Source organism: Megascapheus bottae, chromosome 17, assembly GCF_031878675.1.
Source record: "Megascapheus bottae isolate mThoBot1 chromosome 17, mThoBot2.hap1, whole genome shotgun sequence".
Classification (NCBI taxonomy): domain Eukaryota; kingdom Metazoa; phylum Chordata; class Mammalia; order Rodentia; family Geomyidae; genus Megascapheus; species Megascapheus bottae.
In genome coordinates, this window is record NC_143525.1 from 35,227,572 (window position 1) to 35,244,083 (window position 16,512).

General features: G+C 46.9%; 1 protein-coding gene across 1 annotated transcript; it reads right to left on the bottom strand.

Moving 5' to 3' along the window:
- Window positions 1-10,237: 10,237 nt before the first annotated feature.
- Window positions 10,238-15,733, bottom strand: Krt32 (keratin 32). Its single transcript, XM_090351721.1, has 7 exons — window positions 15,251-15,733; window positions 14,717-14,799; window positions 14,339-14,495; window positions 12,953-13,114; window positions 12,729-12,854; window positions 11,723-11,943; window positions 10,238-10,701 (listed from the first exon to the last, which is right to left on the bottom strand). The coding sequence occupies exons 1-7, from the start codon at window positions 15,731-15,733 to the stop codon at window positions 10,572-10,574; spliced, it is 1,362 nt and encodes a 453-aa protein (XP_090207847.1). The 3' UTR covers window positions 10,238-10,571.
- Window positions 15,734-16,512: the final 779 nt, after the last annotated feature.

Genomic DNA, 16,512 nt, shown 5'->3' on the forward strand with positions numbered 1-16,512 from the left:
AGAGAATTATAATCCTCCACTTTTGCAAGGGAGGGATAAATCTCAAAAAGAGTGCAGTGATCAGACCAACATCACTCAGCCAGTGCACCGAGGTGGGATTTGAACCCAGTTCTTCCCAAGTCTAAAGAACATTCCCTTGACGGTAAATGAGGCTACCACAAAGAAAGACTAACTTTGCCTGAGTCTTGGCACCTAGGTACACAGGTGAGCTAGGATCTGAGAGTTTTCCTTCCATATTCTATGCCTGCCAAAAACTGGACCAACTATTACATCCCCAAGAGCTGTTCCTCCATCCGCTCTTCAATAATGCTCTGCTAAGAAACACATTGTTCTGTGCCAGGGCCTGCTCCAAGAGACAGATGGGGACACAGAGTTCTCTGAAGGCAATTAATTACGATCTCCACCCCAAGAACTTACATTCCATAGACAAACTACCCATCTGAAGCAGTGTTTCTCTAAAGAGAGCTGCATCAAGAAAGTTAGCCAAGGGGAAAGCTACATCCCAGTGCCCACGCTGGCACCATGCCTAAGAAGCATTAACCAGGAATTCCATACTCTGTGAAAAAGACTAATTTGAATGGTAGGAAGGAAAAAAAATCTTGGCAACCTAACCAAGGCAGTTCTCAGCATGACTTCTCTTTGACTAGATTGGAACTGTTAAGTGCTGTGATTTGCTCTTAGACAAAATACCAAGAGGCCAAAGATATCAAAAGCGTGGTAGGGACATGTTTGCTCTGAGCTGTTCTGAAAAGAATTCAGACTTAGCAACCAGCATCCCTTCACCTTACCACTTAAAGAACTCTACAGGCAAAGTGAGTAATCAGCAATGTCCAGAAGAAGCTAAGGCCCCACCACCCCAAAGAGCTCCTGACTGTTACCAAGGATTTCAGAGCCAGGATTCTTTATTAAACAGCAGCACCAGAAAGCCAGCACTTGATATAAAAGGAAGCTGATCGGCCATTTAATACGGAAGCCTGGTTGTATTTTACTAAATACTGAATCAGGAAAGTAGAACAAAAAAATCCCCAAAGAAGCACCTGGAGAAACAATAGCTTACAAAACCAAAATCCCCACAAATAATACAACTTAAGGCACAAGCAGAAAGCCATTACTTAGAAGCATGTGATTTAGTAAAAATGTCTTAATTAGGTCTGCTATTTCTGGGAAGAATACTAAGTGATAGGAAAAGAAGACATCCTGGCCCTGTACCAACAGCTGTAATGCCAGTACTGGAACTAAAATCTACAGAGAGAGCCAGCTCCCAGCGCTGGCTCCACTGGTTGAGGAAAGCCTGGTGGTGGTAGGAGGGTTACAAGACGGACCAAGGACCCAAGAGGCAGAAATATAGCAGGGCAGGGGGAGGAAGAAGTAGACAAAGGAAATAAAAAGATGTCGCAGAAAGCCTAGTAAGGTGGCTCACCCCTGTAATCCCAGCTACTCAGGAGGATGAGATCTGAGGATCAAGGTTCAAAGCCAGCCTGGGCACAAAAGCACCTGAGACTCTTATCTCCAATTAACCTCTAGAAAATGGGAAGTGGGGCTTGGCTTGAGGATAGGGCAGTAGCCTTGAGCTGAAGAGCTCAGGGACACTGCCCAGGCCAAGGTCAAGCCCCGTAACCCACACACAAATGTCTCAGTGAATATGGACATGTAAGACCCAAGGATAAAGGACAAGTCTGCCACCAATTGGGCAGGAGTCCATCTCAACTGCTCCTCTGTCACTCTTATCTGTGTCTTTTAGCATCCAGGAGTCTGGGTGAGAGAAAAAGGAACGATGGTGGCTAAAGGACTTATCATTTACCTAACATCCAATGAACACAAGATTGGTAATGAGTTACTAAGACTCACAGGAAAGCGTCTCTTATGGTCAGGTTTGTAAATGCTTCACTTGTCACCGAAGAATCACCTGACTATTGATATATAGTACCTGTAGGTCTCACCTATGTCACATCTCTGCAGTCCTTGCTATCCCAAAGGTTCTAGCACATAGTGTGACCCCCTGGCCCCCCAACCACATCCTGACATCCAACAGCTCATACTGCCCCCTGGTTCTGCAGCTCCAGGTGAACCCAGATCTCTCACAGCCACATTGCTGATGAAGCTGTGCATCTGGGCCAGCTCCAGCCACTAGCAGTGCTGGCTTAATGCAGGAGTTCTGCACAGATTCCTTCTGTAATGGGAAATCGTGAGATCAGAGATCCAAGTGCCCAGATATACAGTGAGGAAAGACAAGCCCAGGCCCAGATGACATCTCCGATCATGAGGTGTGTGCAGGGACACAAAGGACAGCCGCTTTGAGAGAGAAAAGGCTTTGCTAGAGCAGGCAGCACGTGGAAGCTTCCCCTAAGAAACAGGGGGAGGTTCAGCCTAGGCACACATGCATGCCAATGTGAAAGTCTGGTCTGAGGCCTGATGAGATGAGCCCAGAGACACTCCTAAATTAGAAGTCAGGTCTGTCACATTGCAGAGACAATCTGGACTCTAAGGTCCACATAGAACACAAAGACAGGCAGTTCTTGCTCCAAAGTGGTTGGAATCACAGGTTAACTAGCAACTGGCGGGAAAATTATGCCTTCCTCATAGCTTAACTTTTTGATATTTTAATTCCTACTACAGGAAGATGCATGCAAGGAAGTGTGTTTTGGAATCATTGTCTGTCACACATGGCAATAGATGCTAAGATTTAAGAGAACTATCTCTGAGATCTGTCATGTAAACAACAGTAGGAAACCATGAAATCTTGAGAGAAAGGGCTAATCCTATCCGAGGTATAAATCTCTTACAGCTGAAATGAATCGGGGGTGGGGGAGGGAGAAAACATCTTTTATCCAAGTTAAATAGGGTTTTATCTGTATTTGAATGTATACTCATTTGTGATTAGGAGATACAAACAAGCAGAATAAAGAGGTACTGTGTTCTCCTTATCAGATATGTTTACATTGTATAATAGCACACAGTGTTGGCAGGTGTGTGGGCAGCAGGTCCTATCACATCCTGCCGGGGGGATATATTTTAGTGCAATCATCAACTTCCACCTCTGCACTCAAGTATGGTGGCACCTGTGAGCCTCCAGCTTGCTTCCGATCACATCATTGACAGCTCTGGCTTCTCTTTAAGAGATTCCAGAAGATGGATTGGGAACATTGAAAGTGGTCTAGGAAAGGATGGAAATGAAGAATTCTGTTCCACACAGCATGGAAAATAGACCTTTAGCATAGTCCAAAGACTCTGGTGGTGGCAAACATGACAACATTGAAAACTCAGCTTTACTTGGCATATTACAAACCCATGAGTGTGAAGTATTTCAAGGGTAGAATATCTTGACACCAGGACATAATGAGCTGGATAGCTGCAATTACGTTCTCTGCAAAGACCCCTACCCCACCCCTCTGCTAGCAGTATCCAGTCATATCCATATTCCCAGAGTCCAGCACAGATCCTGGCTGTGTTTAATGGAGAAGACACAGTATGATAACCAAAGACACTTGCATGTTAAACCAATGAGCCCAACCATAGATTCTTTTTTTTTTTTTTTTTGCCAGTCATGAGGATGGAACTCAGGGCCTGAGCACTGTCCTTGGGCATTCTCTAGACTAGAGCTCTACCACTTGAGCCACAGCACCACTTCTGGCCTTTTGCTCTGTCTGTGGTACCGAAGAATTGAACCTGGGTCTTCATGCATACTAGGTACGCACTCTTACAACTAGGCCAAACCCCTGGCCCCATACAACCATAGATTCTTAAGCAGCCATAGAAACAGAAAATCACAACTAAGGATGTACTTGTGAATTCGCTCTTCAGTGTGGGAGTGGAGAAGCCGCGAGTGGTCGTGTGCAGTGATCTCTATAATGTGGCCTTATGAGACAATAAAAGTCGCCTCCCCCATTCTGCTTGATCCTCCTTTGCAAGTCTAAATTCATGATAACAGATCTCTTCCATATTAATTTAGTGTATAGATTCTACAAAAGTCGATGGTATTTGATGACACATGCCACAAATCTACCCTTAGAAAAGATGAGGGCAGGGGCAGTGAGAAAGTATAGTCCTTGTGTTAATCATACACAGGAAAAGAAGGAGGGAGGGAGAGAAGAGGGAGGGAAGAAGGGCAGTATAGACTGATGTTTTGTTTAATACTGTGCTGAAGGATCACTGTCTAGACATTTTCCTAAACTTAGGTTTGACATCCTCAAAAGTAGTGGTTCTTAAAGTTGTGATCTCCAACCAACCATCATCTGGGAGCTTTCTCAGATCCTATCAACAGACACTGAATCAGAAACTCTGGAGCTGGAGCCCAGCAATCTGTGTCTGAACAAACCCTTCCAGATAACAATGAGCACTCAGATTTGACAACTACCACGCCAAGGATCCGGAACAGACCTGACCAGTGAGGGCTGAAGCAAGCCTGTACCTCGATTCCCCCTAAGTCCCAGGGAGAACAGCTTCTAACTGCAGTGGCACATTAGAACTCCCTGGGGAACTTCTAGAAACTCTGATGGTCAGCTACAACCAGGCAAATGACACCAGAATCCCTACAGGTGTCCAGACATCTTTCTAGGGAGCTTCAGTGTACATCCAAGATTAGGGAGCTCTAACTTAGAAGGACAAAAAAAGGAACTGGAGAGGAACTATGAGTGGAAAGCAGTACTTTAGTATCAGGCAAAATTGCAGATTCTGCTGCACTGCGGTTTTATTTAAGCCACCGACCTCTTGTTTTGTGGTAAAGAAAGATTATTAAATCTGCTCTGAGAGCTCCTAAGAAGGATTATCACCTCCCAGAAAGCAGAATTGTCACTTTCTAAGGAAACTTCATTTCATGAAACACTGCAAGGCTACAAGCTGCAATTCTTAAATCTCAAAAGATTCTGAAAACCAAGTTTTCTTTTTCACTGCTCATTTGTCTTTGGGTAGTGTTTATCCCACTTAACATGAACAGGAGTGTTTCACAACCACATAAGTAGTAATATGTTTGTTTACAAGGTCTTCCCACACCCAGCAGAGGTCTGGATGAGAGCCCAGACTTTGGGGCTCAGCAAGAAACCAACCCCCTTGTTGCTGGTTGAGTGTCTTTCCCATGAATTGCCAGGATGGGAGTGTTGATTTGGATAGGGGGTTGAGGTCTGTGAGAGTATGTCCATCCTGTGGAAGATGTAATCACTTGCAGGAGGGGGGAGGCATTCTTAGAGAGGAAGGTAACCCCTAAACGAGTCATTCCCTCTTAGTTCCATTGGCTCCAAGCCTAGGGTCCAGAATGAGGATCCTGCCACCACAAAGGCTAGATGGGATGCAAAGCAAAATGGGAACCAGGAGGAGAGAATTTCAGAGAGGAGTGCCCTTCTCCTAAACTGAGTTAGGACAGGTCTCTGGCACCCACATATTTGCCTGTAGGGACACAACATCTGGATTTGACAGTGAGCTGCCATGTTCTACCTGTGGCTCTACACAGTGGAATAAATGAGGTCTAAATATTGGCTCTTTCAGAGCACATGGGAGACCTTCGGTCTGTTCTGGAGCCACAGGGCCCAGGAGTAGAGGTCAGACATTTGGGAATCATCTAGACAGACTCCAGAACTGGATGCCAGGATCAGTACCCTAAGACTTCTACTCTACCAGGACATTTTAAACCAAGACCAACCAGAAGGCTGTTCAGAGGCTCTGAAGTGAAGCAAAGCTACCTGTATACTTGCTGTTCCTGCTACTGTTGCTGCCAAAGCAGATTTTCTTTTCTTTCTTTCTTTCTTTCTTTCTTTTTTTTTCATTATTGAGATAATGAATAGAGGGCTTACAGTTACATTCGTCAGGTAGTAGGTGCATTACTTTTTCCTCTTTTGAAGAATCACCATACTAAAGCCGATTTTCTTTAATCCAACATTTTTCCAGCCCTTAGCATATGCAGGCATCTTCAAAGGCATTGTGTCCCAACAACACTGAGTGGATCGGATCAGCCCCATATCTGAAGGAAGTGAGGAGGCTGAGAGGTATGGAGCATAGGAAATCCACCAAAACCACATAGCTTGGCAGTACCAGAATTAAGATTCTAAGCACAGGGTTTCAGAAGCCAAAACCACTGTTCTTTTCCCATTATGCCTAGATGCTCATTTATGTTTGCTTAGTTTTTATGAGTAGGAGAGACCATTACATTAGAAATAAAGTTTCTTTGACCAAAAAGCTAGATACTCAATGATATCAAGAACTGTCTCTAATAAAACTGAGACCACTCAACCCAGCTGTTAAATTTTACAAAGCCCAAGGTCAATATTATTTTGGTTTGGGGCTTCCTCCCTTCTTTTCTTTTTGCTTTTCTTTGTTTGTTTGAGACAAGAGTCTTGTTATGTAGACCAGGCTTGTCTCAAACTCATTAGATTATCCAGGCTGGCCTCACATAGGTGATCTTCCTGCCTCAATTATCTGAGTACTGAGATTGTCGGCACGCACCACCACATTCAGCAGAGAATTAATTACTAGTGATTTTTTCCCAGTGAAAGCTTAGAAGGGTCAAATTCTTTTTTTAATTATGTTGTAAAAGTTCACCTAACATGTGAGAGAGGCAGAAGTTCATTTCATGCAATTCAGAAGTCCACAAGTGACTCCATGTCCCAGCCACTGCGTGCTGACTCCTGTTCTTTCACTCAAGAAGTGTCACCTTGGGACCAGGAGTTTGGCCTAATGGTAGAGTGCTTGCCTAGCATGCACAAAGACCCAGGTTCGATTCCTCGGTACCACATACATAGAAAAAAGCTGGAAGTGATGCTGTGGCTCAAGTGGTAGAGCACTAGCCTGGAGAAAGCCCAAGGACAGTGCTCAGGCCCTAAGTTCAAGCCCCAGGACTGGCAAAAAAAAAAAAAAGTGTCACCTTATGGCCAGCACCTCCCCACCCCCCCCCACCAGCCCCTGGCCAGGACAGAGCTGTGGACAGGACCTCACCTGCCTCCCCAGAAGCAAGAGTGGTGGTGAGGGCTGGGCCCAGACTCTTTAATGACCCTAAGGAAAGTTGTATCTTGGAAAACCACAACCCTTTCTTTCCCAATCCCATTCCAGGAAGATCTCTGCTACCTGTGGGAGTCTACCCAAACATCAAATATGCCAGCGTTTTCACTACTTGACTGTAGCTCTGCCTACATTTCCCTATAAACCAGGGCTAATTACATCCAAACACTTTGAAATAAAGACGAGCTTTCCCTGAGACTCCCTCCCTGTGTGTGGAACACACCAAGAGGTCCTGGTACTAATGGAGCCTAATTATTTCCCAAAGTCTACACCCATAACTACCCATCCATCAGAGATAGGCCAGACAGGAGGAGACTCTCTTGGAAGAATCACCAAACGAGAAAGACACTGACCACTTATTTCCAGCAGGAGGCGTATACCAGGCCCTGGCCTGCGGGGCTTGGTTTCATATAAAAGACGTATACCAGGCCCTGGCCTGCGGGGCTTGGTTTCATATAAAAAGACGTAATTCACATTGGGGTGGTCAGACAGGTCTTGGCAGGTTACAGTGGTACTCAAGGGTGGTAACGGGCTCCGATGGGTTGGACATGTGCTAAGGGGAAAAGATACCCACAAAAGTCTCCCAAGAGATCTAGGGACCAGGATTCCTGGTCACCTATGATTCCACTGGTCACCTATGATTCCACTGGTCCTGATGAGCTCTCAGCCACAGCCTAAGGTCTGAGCTTGTGCGGAGCTCAACACACAGGTCTTGAAGATTCTGAATTGGATAGTTGCTTGGTTTGCTTTGTTTTTAATGGGAACAATAATCCCAGACAACAGTTTCAACATCTCAGAGAAAAATGTCTCCATTCTTAGGAAGATGAAGAACAACAACCACCAAGAAATAAAAACAGGGAAATACTTATTACCCTGAAATAATAATATGCCTAAGGTGCTCAGAGAAGAGCATAAAGAACTGAGAGAGACCTACTGGGCTTGGCATCAAAACACTTGGCTTCGATCCACCGCTGTGGGTTTTGTGTCTGTGAGCACATCTTTCCTCCCCACTGGGTCTGAGTCCTCATCTATAAAATACTGGAGACTGCGCCAGATCACCAGGGAGGCTCCTTCTGGTCTGGAATTCTAAGGCAACTCTTTCCAATAGCACTTTCTGTGATGTTGGAAATATTCTACATCAGCCTTGTCTTGTTTGATGCCACTTAGAATATGGCTGCCTAATCTCAATAGGGCTTAGGGGAACCCATGGGTCATTAGACTCACCCTGTGAGACCAAACAGACCTAGGATTCTAGAACCAAACATTTTGTCTTCATTAATGTGTCTATCACACTAAGAACATTCTAGAAAAAAAAAGTTGTTTTGCACAAACAGGATGACCTGTTTGTTCACAGAAGAAAATCCAATGAGCCAGGAGTCTTTCCCTTGGCATCCCTGTGTATTGAGATTTTTATCCACCCACCAACCAGCAATGAGATAGCTCGCCGAGGCCTGCATTGGTGTCTCTGCTGTTGGATATGTGATCATGTCCAAAGAGCCCCCAGGCAGCTTCAGGATCCAATCCACATTTGGCGATTTCTTGGCAAAGCCACGGGGTAGGTACTTCATAGAAACATCACTCAGCTCATTAAGGAAGAGCTGTGAGTTTAGAAGGAAGGTTCAGGAAGGCATTCCTGGCTCTTTCCTCTCTACCTGCCATGCCCAGCCCATTACCAAGGCAGGTACTTTGCCTCACCTCTATGATCCAGCCCTTATTTTTTCATATCCACCACCTTTGCCTTGCTTTAAAAAGAAAAGAAAAACTCTATTAAATTCTTCTTCCATAAATAATCAGTCAGCTCTCTCCCTACCTCTCCACTATCCTGTCTCTGCAACGTTGCGGAAGGTTTATAAAATACCACTTGGGTCAAATCATTCTTGGGCTCAAATCTTGCAGCAGCCCTCCCACTGCCTTTAGGAAAGAAGCCAGACTCTTTATGGGCTTCCAGGGCCCCCCACAGCCTGGTGCACTTCCTCCTATTTGAGCTTTTTTTTTTTTTTAATTCTCATCAGTTGCTTAAACAGGGATCTGCTGCTCTGGCCAGCAGTGCTACTTACAGCCTGTCAAGTGTGACAAATATTCCCTGTGGAATCCCCACAGACATCTACCTGTCTTGTGCTCCACACATGCTGTGCAACCTCCACAGTCTGTCCCAAATGCCACCAGTGATAGAAGCCTATTGGGGTACCCCAAGCTAATACTTGTCCTATACACACACACACACACACACACACACACACACACACATTACTATACAGCCTAGTCTTTCTGTACTGAAATTGGACAATGTAGGATGATAACTAAAATACTAGGTATCTGGACTTGAATTCAAATCTTTATCCTTACACATCATTCTGGACAACTCAACCACTCTGTACCTCAGGTTCCCACATCTGAAATTGAGTCAATGCTTACCAGGTGGCCATGGGGAAAAAAAGTATATATTTCAATGTCTATAAGATTTATAAGCTGTTAATTTGTATAAGTATTTGGGGCATTGTAAGTACTCAATAAGTGGAATCAATTGTCTTTGTTCCTAATATTATTATGTCATTACTGAGTAAGGATTAGGAGTTTACTTGCACTGGTCTTCATCCCTCTTCTAACTATCAATACCTAACTGCTTGCATCTTTGAGGATTCCCTCAGACTCAGCCATAGTTCACCAATAGTGAGGATTCTACATATGAATTGTTTGAGGATCTCTGGAGCCTGAAGGCTTCCATTCAAACGCCTAACAAGACTATCACTTATTAGCTCTGTGCCCTTCAGTCAGCCTCTGAAGCTCTCTGGCCAGCAGTTTCCTCATTTCCAAAATGTAGAAGCTAATGGCACTTGTTTCTATCTTATTGCCAGGATTCAATTTAGCCCTTAGTAATGGGGTGTCTGAGGAGCAGCACTTGCAGAGTCTGAAGCTAGTAGGGATTCAGTGCTGATTTCCTGAGTGAATGAATAGTCCCATTGTACCAGCTGTGATCAGATTCAGGGGTTAGTTTATTACAGTTCTATCCTCAGTCACCGTAGATTGGCCTTGGTTGCTGGCTCCCTCATTTCCCCCGCTCTATTCTTTTATTACGTGGCACTGGAGAGAGTGCCTGGTTTTAACCCCCTTTTACAGCCCCTTTCAGTGAAGACCTCCTGAGCCTATGGGGAAACAAAGAGGATGAAAAGTAACTTAAAAATCGGGGTGCCTTCCTCTTGAACCCAATTGAATAATGACTGGCCTATGGCTAAGACAAATCTAGAGCGAGACATTTGTAGGGCCACTAAATGAGGCTTTATTTGCTGGTGAACTGAGAACGTGTGTTCTTAGAGGAGGAGAGCCAACCAGAAACATGATCCAAGAGGACCATCGGCCCATGGAAATGGAGGCAGCGGCTTCAATGCATGACGGTAAGCACACTCTTGTATCAGGATACATGACAGATGCTCTACTTCCGGGCCCTGCACAGGGTGTTCTCGCTGGTGGAAGCTGGTCCTTTGCTTTTGGTGGCCACTGAACTATGGTCAGGCCTGGCCTGCAAAGGTCCCCTAGGTAACCCAGCTCAGTCCCTCCAGGATCCACACTCTGATGAAAGCTGAGGGGCTTCAGTAACGGCCCTGGGAGGCCGGTGGGCAAGGCATGCAGACAGTGCGTGGCACATGGACAGAGCGGGATACGCCTGGGGAGGGTGCACTGGGCCCGCAGGAAGGCGTGGAACACGGATTACAGGGAAGCCTGCAAGGGGAAAAAGAAGTCACAAGTGGACGGGATTAGTAAAAGAGCCCAGCTCAGAGGCATATCTTAACAGGCCTACCCAGTAGACCTCACAGATGGGTCTTCCATACACCTTCTCCACCTGGATTCCCTTGTCCCTGCTTCCTGTGTCACTTCAATGACCTCTTCATTGATGCCCCCAACTCCATGCTGGCCCCTCCTTACAATTGTCCACTTATTAGAATGATCTCCTATAGGTATCAATCTTATTGTGTCTCTTTCCTGCCTCAGACCTTCCGTGGCTCCCATTTGTGCTCGGATGAGCCATAGTTCATTTAATAACACATGCCCTCTTCCTACCTCTCAGTCCAGCTCATAGCTTATAGCCCTGGTTCTTCCTGTGGACTACAACTGTTCTCCTTACCACTAAGATGAGCCAATCTCTTCTCTTCCTTAAGAACTTAATTCAACTGGCACATCTACCCAAGAGACTCCTGGATCTCTGTGCCAACTCTCCCAAAGGTACCATGTTCTTTTTCAGAGTGATCAATAATTATTCTGTGATGAGCTATTTTCCCTGCTGGGCAGTGAGATCAGCAATTGTGTGTGTGCCTATCTGATGAAACACAGCCGATTCATAAGAATATGTTGAATAAGAAGAGGTGGAGTGAATGCACAGCAGAAGGAAACAAGATGATTGATCTCAGACACTGACAGGCTAGGGCTCAAAACCAGAAGTAACACAACTGATTATGGACACAAACCAAACAGCCCAGAAACCCAACCAGCAGCCTGTGGGCCACATACAGCCTGGAATGTATTTAATTTGACTGGCACTCCTTTTTTAAAAAAAATTAGTTAATAAAAATAAAAATCAAGAGAACTTAATATTTGAAGAAATTCAGATTGTTCCTTTCCCTTATGGCTTCTTCATCATGACAAGGCTCTAAGCTGATGTTCCTTAAGCATGGGCCCACTGGCTTCCTAGAACCCACCCCAACCCTGGCACACATCCCTACGAACCCCTCCAGAGCCCACGTACTTGCAGTCCTCGCTTTCCAGCAGGCCCCTGTACGTATTGATCTCAGACTCCAGCCGGGCCTTGACATCCAGCAGCACCTTGTATTCCTGGTTCTGCCTCTCCAGGTCGCAGCGAATGTCGGCCAGCTGAGACTCCACGTTGCTGATCATGCACTGCATCTGGCCCAGTTGGGAGCTGTACCTAGCCTCGGTCTCCGCCAATGTGTTTTCCAGGGAGTCCCTCTGATGCAGAGAAAAGGCATCCTCTTAAAAGGCCATTTTTTTTCCCCATGGCCTGCTTCTGACAGAACCAAGAAAAGTGAAGACTCAACTTGATGAGTCCATACATAAATCACTATAGGACTGGAAGCCCAGGATAGTTGAGAGACTTATTCCACAGTAAAAAGCAGGTACACAACAAAACAAATTGAAGCCATGTCTTAAGTCTCATCCTAAATCCTTAAGTCCTAAATCTGACCCCAGATCCCTATAATCTTAGGCTGGCCTCAGGCCTCAGATTTGAAGATCATCAAATACCTTCAGCATGGTATGATTTAGAACAGTGGTTTTCAACCCTAGCTACACATGAGAGTCACATGGAAGCTTTAGAAGAGAAAAGAAATCAAAGTTAATAGCACAATGAAGCCCCTTTGTCCAATTAATTTATGCAAAAAAAAATAAAACTTCAAGTCCATGCTCCACCTTCAGACTGGTTCCATTGGTCTAGAGAAGGATCTTGGTATGGGGACTTGGAAGGGTGACAGTGAGAGCCAGGAGTTGGAAGGGTGGGCCAAGAAGGGCACAGGCTTTCCTGGGGAATCATGTCAGACAGTGTCTACTCAATCAACATTCAGTCTAGAACATCCCCTGCTTTATTTCTGAATTAGAGAAACATCCCTCCGGGAAAGTCAACTGGAGAAGTATCACAGTGGCTGAGTTTGGCCCTCCACTTCCTCCTTCCCACATGCCTGCCCCCCCCCATACTGAGATGTTGCTCCAGATCCATTACTGAAGAGAGCTGCACTCACCAGGCTGTGCTGGGCCTGCAGCTCAATCTCCAGCGTGTTGACTGTTCGTCTCAGGTCGATGATGTCTGACTGGTAGCTCTGGAGCTGCTCAGAGCTTGTGGCCACCTGCTTGCTAAGCTCCTCCATCTGCAATGAGGGGCAGGGGAAGAGAGAAAGTTGGGAGCATCTTCCTTGAAAGAGGAGACCAGCCCTGCCTGCCCACCCGCTGTGAGTGGTACACCCACCTGCACGTTGAACCATTCCTCCACATCCCTGTGGTTGGTCTCCACCATGGTCTCATACTGACATCTCATCTCCTCCAGCATCCTGGTCAGATCAACAGGGGGCGCAGCATCCACTTCAATGTTAAGGCGGTCCCCGAGCTGGTGTCGCAGGACACCCACTTCCTAAAAAGGCACAAGGACAAGTGTAAGGCATCACCCTGTCTCCATCATCTCCCCAGAGCAACTGAAGATCTCAGCATAAAAGGCACCATTGGAGGCCTGGAGTCTACCCTTCAGTGATCTACCTCTACTGCCATGACACCTCCTGCTGCTTGGTCAGAAGCCAAAGAGCAAGGCTAGTTGGTTTGATTCCGATCGGCCAAAATGGAGAACTTGTGCACCCAGCTTCTCCATCATCCTACCATCCTCTCTTCATCTGGAAAGGAAGGCAGTGGAGCCTGGCTTCACCTAGCTCTCCCAGGCCTAAGTTAGAGCAGGAGTGCCTCCCCACGCTTAGCTGTCAAGGAGAGAAAGTTGTCACTGAGGCTGCTGGAGTGTGAGATAAGGCCTCATTAGTGGCTTCTTGGTACCATTCCCAGCTCTCTGGTTTAAGTGGGATGAGTCAAGTACCCTAGGGTGCTTTGTGAGTGCATAGTGACAGATTGTTACTTTACTCTGAGGCGTAAGTAAACCCAGTCAGGATCCAGAGACACTTGTTCATTCAAATCCCAAGTGGAAAGGTTAGGACTCACCACCAGAAAAGGAAGAATAAAACCCTGTGGCTCAGGTGGGCTTTGCAACTACATGAATACCCAAGGCAGAGAGCTTTCTTTCTAAGAACCCATGGAAGGTAAGGGAGGAGAAAAATTACAGAGCTGCCCTGTTGGTTTGGCTTCTGTGTCTTACCTGCAAACCTAGAATATAGAAGGTAACAGAGGACAGAAATAGAAAGACAAAACCAACTTCTTTAGGAGATAGGGGTGCTTCCCCTGGTCATTAGTGTGGCACAGACCGACAGGTTATTTGAACTATGTTGCGAATATAACCTGCCCTTGACCCCCACCCATCTGGTACGTGGCTGTCAGGGAGAAGACAGATGTAGTTGCCATGCACCAGCATGTGACAGTCATGCAGGCCCCGAGAAGTGCAGAAGGAAGTAACTACATTCCTGGCCCAGGGCCTGCCCAGATCATATCCACAGCCCATCTCACCTCCAATAAATCCTCAAGATATGCAGATAAGGAAGCTCATAAATTCAGGTTACACAAATTGGGTAGAGTCACAGAAATGATATGTGGCAGACCTGGCCATTTCAACCCACCCTTCATCCAACCTCAGTCTCCCATGTTCTTACCCCTCTCCCCCATCCCCCACCCCAGGCCACCTCAGTTTGACTTCTGCTCTCACCTCCTCATGGTTCCTCTTGAGGTACAGCAGCTCCTCCTTCAGGGACTCCACCTGGGCTTCCATGTCAGCTTTGTTCAGGGTCAGGTCATCTAGGATCCTACGCAGGCCATTGGTGTCGGCCTCCACCAGCTGCCTCAGGGCCAGCTCCGTCTCATACCTGCACAGGGTCAAGGTCAACAATGGAGAAGAGGGGTGGAGTGGACTGCATGGAGGACTGGGGGATGCCCTTGAGTGGCTGGCACTTTCCAACCCTCTATGAAAGTAATGGAAAGCTACTCCCCTCAAAAAACAACAACGTGTAAAAAGATCTGCCCAACATCACACACACACACACACACACACACACACACACACACACACACACACACACACACTCACTTGGTCCTGAAGTCATCAGCAGCCAGTTTGGCGTTGTCGATGTGCACAATCATCCTGGCATTCTCTGCTTTGGTACACAGCACCTGTGGATGAGGTGAGTCCAGGATGGAAGGAAGGAGAAAGAGCCCAGTGAGGAGAAGGTAGTAGCAGAGGAAGCACGCAGCACCTTGTACCCTTCCTTGAGGAAGTCTCCCTCTCTCCTGGAACCCTGGGGGACCTTGAGTGAGCTGCTCAGCCTTATACAACTTGAAACTTGACAGTTACTGAAAGCTTAACATGTGTCCTAACGCTTGTATGGAACCCTCTTAGACTTCTAAGAGGATGAACCATTGTAAATCCCCATTCTCTGGGTGTGGAAACGCAGGCCTGGAGAAAAGAAATGAGGCTTCTCCAAGTCAATTATTCAGCTGGACTAAATCTTGAGCTCTTAATCTTAACGGATCTGGCTGGGTGTTCAATTACGAGATAACTCTGTGCCCCGGGGAAGTCTCTTTCCTCCGAAGCAGCGTGAGTCCCTTCACTGCATGCCCTCACCTTCTGCTGGAGCTCCTCGATGGTCTGGAAGTAGGACTGGTAGTCGGGACACAGGGTGAGCACTTGGGACTGGCAGGCCTCTTGGATCTTGCTCTCCAGGCTGGCGTTCTCCTGCTCCAGCTGACGTACTTTCTCCAGGTAGCTGGCCAGGCGGTCGTTCAGGGACTGCATGGTCTCCTTCTCATTGCCATTGAAGGAGCCCTCACAGAACCAGCTGCAGGTAGCCATGGAGCTGGAGAAGCCACTGGATGGCCGGCAACTGCTGGGCCGGCAGGAGCTGGACAGATAGGCTTTAGAGAGGCAGCTGGCTGGCCGGTAGGTAGTAGGCACACAGATGGAAGGCATGCATGGCACAGGCTGGCAGACATACCCCAGGCACAGCTCAGGCCGGCAGCTCAGGCTACTGGAACAGGCGGAAGAAGCCTGAGAACAACCCTTGGCAGAGGCTGACAAGGTATTGGTGACATAGCAGTTGGACGTCATATTGAGGAGTCCCCTTTCTCCTCAGCCACAGTGCTCTCTGTCTGGCTGTCGACAGATTCCATCCTGCCCAGGGACTTTTTATAGTCTTGGAGTGAGGGGGCTCAAGCTACAGTGTCATCATGATTAGTGGCTAGGAGTTGGGGTGGGAGGGGGGATGTTGATGTTTACACTCAGCCCCAGTAGAAGCTGGTGATTACTTTGTAATTTCCTTTCCAATAAGGAGTTCCTGTCCTCATAAAAGAGTCCAAACTTGTCATTTGGGTAAAGCAGGACACTGGGGCTCCTGTCATTGGTCACAGAGGGGGAGCTTCGAGACACATCTTCAAAGGATCAGCTCCACACCTGGGCTCTCATTACCAGGGCTGCACTGCAATGACATTGACCCCGCCCACTGAAAACTCCCACCTGCAGAAGCCTGCAGGTCTGCAGCTACCCTCCCCCCTCTTTTTAATGAGAACATCCTTTGTGGGACGAGGCCTGGTCCATTAACAAGGAGCTGTCCCGATACCACCAGGGACATAAATCTAGGCAGAGAGAAAAGAACTCCAAGACTTCCAAACATGTCTCACCCTCCCACAAAGGGGAAGAGAATGGGACCAGGGAGGAGAGAATGAACTCAAGACACAGCAAACTCCAAGCCTTTGCAGCTTTTGCAATTGGATGCAATCGAAATAAGGAAGATGACGTCCCCCTCATCCCAGAAAGGCAGGTTGGTGTTGTGAGCGTCTCCAGAAGGCAGAGGCTCTCACTGACCACTCCTGGTTGTTCAGTGTTGACTA

Excerpts from the sequence above, each read along its gene's own strand:
- Krt32 (XM_090351721.1), bottom strand. The coding sequence starts at position 15,733 with ATGACGTCCAACTGCTATGTCACCAATACCTTGTCAGCCTCTGCCAAG. Across the intron at positions 14,800-15,250 it reads TCGAGGAGCTCCAGCAGAAG|GTGCTGTGTACCAAAGCAGA; the intron begins GTGAGGGCATGC and ends CCTCATCCACAG. Across the intron at positions 12,855-12,952 it reads AGGAATGGTTCAACGTGCAG|ATGGAGGAGCTTAGCAAGCA; the intron begins GTGGGTGTACCA and ends CCCTCATTGCAG.